Source organism: Corapipo altera, unplaced genomic scaffold (genome assembly GCF_003945725.1).
Source record: "Corapipo altera isolate COAL_440 unplaced genomic scaffold, ASM394572v1 54, whole genome shotgun sequence".
Lineage (NCBI taxonomy): Eukaryota > Metazoa > Chordata > Aves > Passeriformes > Pipridae > Corapipo > Corapipo altera.
The window spans coordinates 3,205,216-3,211,224 of NW_020884902.1; the positions used below are offsets into that span (position 1 = coordinate 3,205,216).

The window sequence follows — 6,009 nt, forward strand, 5'->3', positions numbered from 1 at the left end:
CTGTAAAGGCACCATACAGTGGACTTTGAAAGGAAATCATAATTACTATAGTCTCATGTTTTGTTAAGAGGAGTTAAAATTAAATATTTCTACATAATTCACTATTTTTTGCCTACCACAGTTTTTCTGTACTAAAAGAAACTTTTTACACAAGGAAACAGAAGAAATGTAAGTTTTGATTTCCTAATGAGATAAAAACCTTTATTTTGTAGCCCAAGTGTCTGGTTTTAAGGTACAGACAAATTTATTGAGGTTTTTCGTAGGCAGAGGATGATTCTCAGTTCTGAGCTAAAAATAACCTCAGAGTACTTGCTCTGTACTTCACCTGACACGAGATTTCACATCTTTTCAAACACCATATCTGTGACTACAGGAGACTTTTCATCCATGTAAGTGGTCCAACTTTTCCAAGGGGTTTATCTGCTTTAAGAAAAAAAGGCTCGAGTCTTCAATTACACTAAGTTTTCCTTTTTCTGAGAAACCTAAGGCTATAATGGTTGCATAAAAACCAGGTATTAACAACATCAGATATCTGCTTGAATGTTTGGATTTTCAGTGCATATATGTAACATCCTTTGTCGAGTGAAAGTGTGCAATTAGTGTACATCTTCTAGATTTCTTTGTTATGAGTCCCTGTCAGAAGACATTAATGCACAAAAACTCCAAAGCATTTCCTCACAGGATTAAACATTATATAGAACAATTAAATGCACTCCAGGAGTGCAGCATAATCCAAGATAACCAAGCAGTGTTAAAATCCCAGTGCAAGTTTGAAAAAGAATGCATCCTGAATTTTGTCAAATGAGCTCTAGGAGACAACAGGGACATTTTTCAAGTGCACCATTAAGACAGGTTTCAGTAAACAACCCAAAAATCAAAGCAACTAAAAACACTTGCCACCTAAAAATGTACTACTGAATGCCATAAATGAAAACAGAAGCTAATTCTACAGCTTAGAACATTACACTGCAAGACATACCTAAAGCTACAGACATCCACAGACCTTTGTAAAGCAGCTTTGCCATTACCGTGACACATAAAATAGAGCCACCAAAGGAGTCGTCATAAAGGAAAGACAGACTTTCAGTGGATTTTTGCTGAAAACCTGCTTAGGTGTAATACATTTTTCAAAGATATTATGGGGTCCTAAACTGGTAAGACCAGCTCATCCTGCCTCTTACTTGAAAACCAGAGGCAGGAGACTGGCTGCAAAGACTGACGCCCCACAAAACCAGGGCACCGGGGACTGCAAATGTCTTCTTCCTCAGTATTTTCACTGCTACGTATGTAATGGCTACTTAAAACACCTTTAGGTCCATGTCTCAATTCTAAATCTGGTGAGAGGATTTGTATAACATCACTAACTTTAGATTTTACTGCCTATTCGTGTATTGCAAAACAGTATAAATAACAACTCACTGCAGATGGTGTTTTCTATACATGCAGAATTTCACAGAACTGACATTACCTCATTAAAACTACCACGCTCTCTCCTGCAATACACATAAAATGAGTCAGTGTCAAGTCTTGTAGTAGTTTAATTGCCAAGAAGTTTAGGCACAGAAATGTATTCTACTTGTAAGAAATGAGTTACAAGGAATTCCTTCAGACTATGAATTTCAGCTTTCCAAACTGAGGTCTGCTACTGCTAATCCCTCCAGATCAAGGGGGATTACATTGTTACATTTGTTTATTATTGTTCATTCGAGGGTTTTCCCCTACAAACCCCAGTATTAAAATACTAGCAAGAAGTGAAAATAAAACAGTATTTGTTGTGCAAAGAAGCCAAAAGAGCATCCAAGCATTAGAGGGTTCCCAAGCTTCCACAGCATATTTAACTCATCTATTTTTTAAAAAGTTTTTGTTTTGTAAGAAGAAACAAGTGCCTTCATAAAGTGGTTTTCACACTATTTCAAGACACATCTTTTATTGCAACTGTTACTTCCACTCATTTTCCAAATGGTTCTTACAGGTTCATCTTTAGCAATCAACTTCTTATATATTCCCTGGGAAGCAGGGCATAGTCCTCTGTTTTCAAAGCTATGGTACAATCAGATGCTCAATCCAGAACACATAAATGGGACAATAAAACTGGTTTCAGTGTAAGTCTCAAGACATTTTGAATTTTGCCTTTTAATTCTTAGTGGAAAGCTTTTATCAAGTTGCTGTGTAGTTCAATGTTGACAAAACCTTATAATAAAAAATAGGAAAAATGGTGTCAAAAAATAAGTCAGCTTCAGTTACCTTCAGCAACCTACTTTTTATGTATTTCACAGGAAGCAGGTCATAGCATTCACAGGACCATGACCTGCTTCCTAGGGCATACATAAAAAGTTGGTTGCTGAAGATTACTGAAGGTAGGTTAAGAAAGTTGGGGCTGTTCAACCTGGAAAAGAGCAGGTTGTGTGGAGACCTCACAGCAACCTTCCAGTATCCCAAGGGGGCCTACAGGGAAGCAGGAGAGGGACTCTTCCTCAAGAACTGCAGTGATAGGACAAGGAGTAATGGGTTAAAACTGAAAGAGAGGAAATTTAGGTCAAATATATGGAAGAAATTCTTTACTGTGAGGGTGGTGAGGCACTGGAACAGGCTGCCCAGAGAAGCTGTGGATGTCTCATCCCTGGAGGTGCTCAAGGCCAGGCTGGATGGGGCTCTAGTGAAAGGTGTCTCTGACCATGGCAGGAGGGCTGAAACCAGATAATCTTTAAGGTCCCTTCCAACTCAAACCACTCTATGAATTCATGCTTTAACCCCAAACCTAACAGTATTCTTTCTTAAAGGCGATCTGACGTATTATTTCCGTGCTAATTGCTAACAGCAGATCTCGGTAAGTGTGTGCTCAGCCTCGCATACCCAGCAAGGCTCTATCACTAACACACCAGAGCGAGAGCAGCTCCAGCCCAGGCCCTCTGCTGTTTTCATGGCTCAGTCTATTTACTGAAGACTACGCCGCATGACGGTATTTAAGTAAACACGACTCCACTCCTCCACCAAAACTAATCCTTCAACATGTTTTCACAACCGGTTCTCAACCCCAGCGCCGTGCCCGAATCAACCTGTGTCGCTTCATTCTCAAAAAAGTCGATGGGCTGCGTGAGAAAGGAAACAAACGGGCCGCGTCCGAGCGGAATGAGTGTGTTCCGATACCCCTAGGAAGCCGCCGCACATCCTGCCTCTGCCCCTCGCTTTGAAGCGCTGCCCCGCTCCCCGAGCGCTCCCCAGCGCTGCTCCCCAGCGCGGCCGCGGTTCCCACGTTACCGCCCGTGTGGGCGCCCGCAGTCAGCACTTCCGAACCACCAAAATAAAGCCACTGGCCCCTCTCTCCGCCCCCCTCCGCTCGCACACACGCTGCGCCGAGGCACGGGAGCACCAGTGACCGCTTCCAGAACAGCCCTCCACCACCAACTTCCTGCACATCGCGCTAATTTCGCAATTTCTGCCTGACAAACAGACTCCGGTGCCCGAGGTCCGGGCGGGAGGGGGCATTTCTGCTGGCTCAAGTGAAGCCTCGCCGCAACGGATGCTTCCCAGCCCCTGCGGGCCTCCAGCGGCCCCGCCGCATCCACCCATGCACGCATGCATCCATCCATCCATGGACGCCCCCATCCCGCCCTCCCGGCCCCGGCCCCGCGCAGACCCCGGCCCGGCCCGCACGTGCCGCCGCTCCCACCACAAAGCCCGTTCGCGGGGCCGCCGCAGCGCAGCCCGACCCCGACCCCGACTCCGCACCGGCCCCGCGGCCCCTCCGCGCCCTCCCGCCCCCGCCCCGCCGCCTCCAGGGCCGCCGCGCCAGCGCCCGCCCGCCGCGCAGAGGGAGCGGTGGAGCCGGGGCAGGAGCGGGCACCTGAGCGCGCCGGCCGTGGGTGCCCGGCTCCGCCACAGTGCCGCACTTACAGATCTTCCCCCGCAGGTTCTGCAGCACCCGCACCTCGTCGCCGCCGTCCCCGGCCGCCATCGCGCCAGCGCCGCCGCCTGCGCAGTGAGCGCCGCGGGGGCAGGGAGGGAGCGGCCCGGCCCGGCCCCGCCCCCGCCGCCCGCGGGAACCACGCACCGGCCCGGGCGGGGGGCGGCCGCGCCTGCGCCCTGGCGGCGCCTCCCGCCGGGCTGTGCGGGGGCTCCGCCCGGGGCCCTGCGGACTCGCCGCGCTGTGGGTTCGGGGGGATGCGGACTCGCCGCGCTGTGGGTTCGGGGCGATGCGGACTCGCCGCGCTGTGGGTTCGGGGCGCTGCGGACTCGCCGCGCTGCTCCAGAGCGCTGTGCGCCCGTGCGCTCGGCCCGCTCCGCGCCTCCCCCGGACCACCCGCTCCTCTGCGGGCACAGTCAGGACGAGAGGGCATGTTCTTAAGCTGCGCCAGGGGAGGTTTAAGTTGGACGTTAAGAAGGATTTCTTCACAGAAAAGGGTGATCAGACATAGAGGGAGGTGGTGGAGTCACCGTCTCTGGAGGTGTTTAAGGAAAGACTGGACGTGGCATTCGGTGCCGTGGTCTGGTTGATGTGGTGGTGTTGGGTCATAGGTTGGACTCGATGATCTCAGAGGTCTTTTCCAACCTAACGGACTCGGTGCCCTGTGCCCCCCAGAGGGGCAGGGGCTCGGCAGCCCAGCAGGTTGAACGCTGTGTTCGCCGTGCTGAGATGGGTCACATCGAACGGGACAAGTGGCGTGTCTGCCTGCTTTGGTCTGGGGTGCACCGAGCGCCTGCCTCTGTGCAGAGCACGCCATGGGCTCCGTCGGGTCTCTGCTGCTCTCCCTGGTTCACGATTGCCTGTTCAGCTGTGTAAGAAATGCCGTGAAAGAAGTGTGAATTCAGCTCGTCTGCCAGCGCTGCCCCAGAAGCAGGTGTCTCGCTGCCTGCAGACTGCCATGGGCAATGCCTCCCTCAGGAGTCCCAGGGTGCCCAGAGGTGTTCACTGGCTCCAGTGGCTCACCACCTTCAAGAATTGAAGGGTCTTCACATTTTACAGCAACATTTCTTGAAGACGCAGATCCTAATGTGAAACTCTGGGATCTGGCTTATAACACCTGGACTTGGCCCCAGTCTGTATTGGTGGTGGGCACCTGTCTTGGGCCTGCATAATCCACCAGCCGCAAGTGTCACATCCACTTCGGTGTCACTGAGGGTCAGGCTGAGGGTACATCAGCTTCCAGGCCTTTAGGTAGAGTCTGGTGAAAGCCTTTAATGACTAACATACCCTAAAACACAGGTAGTTCAGCAGGCTAAAGCTGTTTCAGAAAGCAACATAGGACTAGGATTCTTCACTTTGCACCTAAAAAGCCCTCTTCAGTCTGTCCTGTTAAAGGGAAGTTTGCAGGCCAGCATCTGTCATATGTCTCTTAACTGAAGTCCCCTGCTGTGGTGCTCTGGCCATTTTTCATTTCTGCACGAATCTTGCCCTTAGTATTATGATACAGCATTGAGCCATATAATGTGACAGCCACTGCTGCACCTCATTTCTTGGTGGCTTTTCCTGTGTCCAACTTCTCACCTGCTGCTCCCTCAGCAGTGGTGACGTTCCTTCCTCATGCCCACACTCCACATGGTGGTTGGGGGATAACAGATATGTTTAAAGGTGGCGGGCAGGGAGTGGTGGGGAATGAACTGTTTCATCACACACACAACTAAGAGCCATATTTGTGTGCATGCAAAACCTAAACCTGAACAAAGACACAGGTTTGCATAAGCTGAATTTTAACCTGTTGGAAATGAGAGGTTCCTCTACAGTACAAATTGAGGAGTTGATTATGTACAGTTGGCTGTCTAGGCTGGCTGCCCTGCCTGGCTGGTGAACTGAGGCTAACCCGGGCAGTCAGAGCTTTGATCTGAGAGAGGAGCAGGGCAGCACTCTGAGAATGGACATGTGTGCTTGAACTGTGTGTTGCCTCATTTTGAAAGTTAGATCATGGGACTCTACTGCCTCCATACTCTCTCAAAAGTTATGACTACAGTTGGGGTTTAATGTTTTAACTTAATATCAGCTTTCTTTGAAGCATAGACCTATCAACATTATTT

The 6,009-nt window shown here is 49.9% G+C and overlaps 1 protein-coding gene across 5 annotated transcripts in view; it reads right to left on the minus strand.

The window, feature by feature from the left end:
* RASA2 (RAS p21 protein activator 2) overlaps positions 1-3,972 on the minus strand; it is a 51,427-nt gene extending 47,455 nt beyond the window's left edge. For 3 of the 5 annotated variants that reach the window (XM_027650626.1, XM_027650622.1, XM_027650623.1), the window contains exon 1: positions 3,895-3,969. In XM_027650626.1, coding sequence (XP_027506427.1) covers positions 3,895-3,955 — 61 coding nt within the window. In that variant the 5' untranslated portion in view covers positions 3,956-3,969. Of the gene's footprint in view, positions 1-3,894 lie in introns of all 5 variants that reach the window. The other 2 variants (XM_027650624.1, XM_027650625.1) reach the window with 2 other exon arrangements.
* Positions 3,973-6,009: the final 2,037 nt, after the last annotated feature.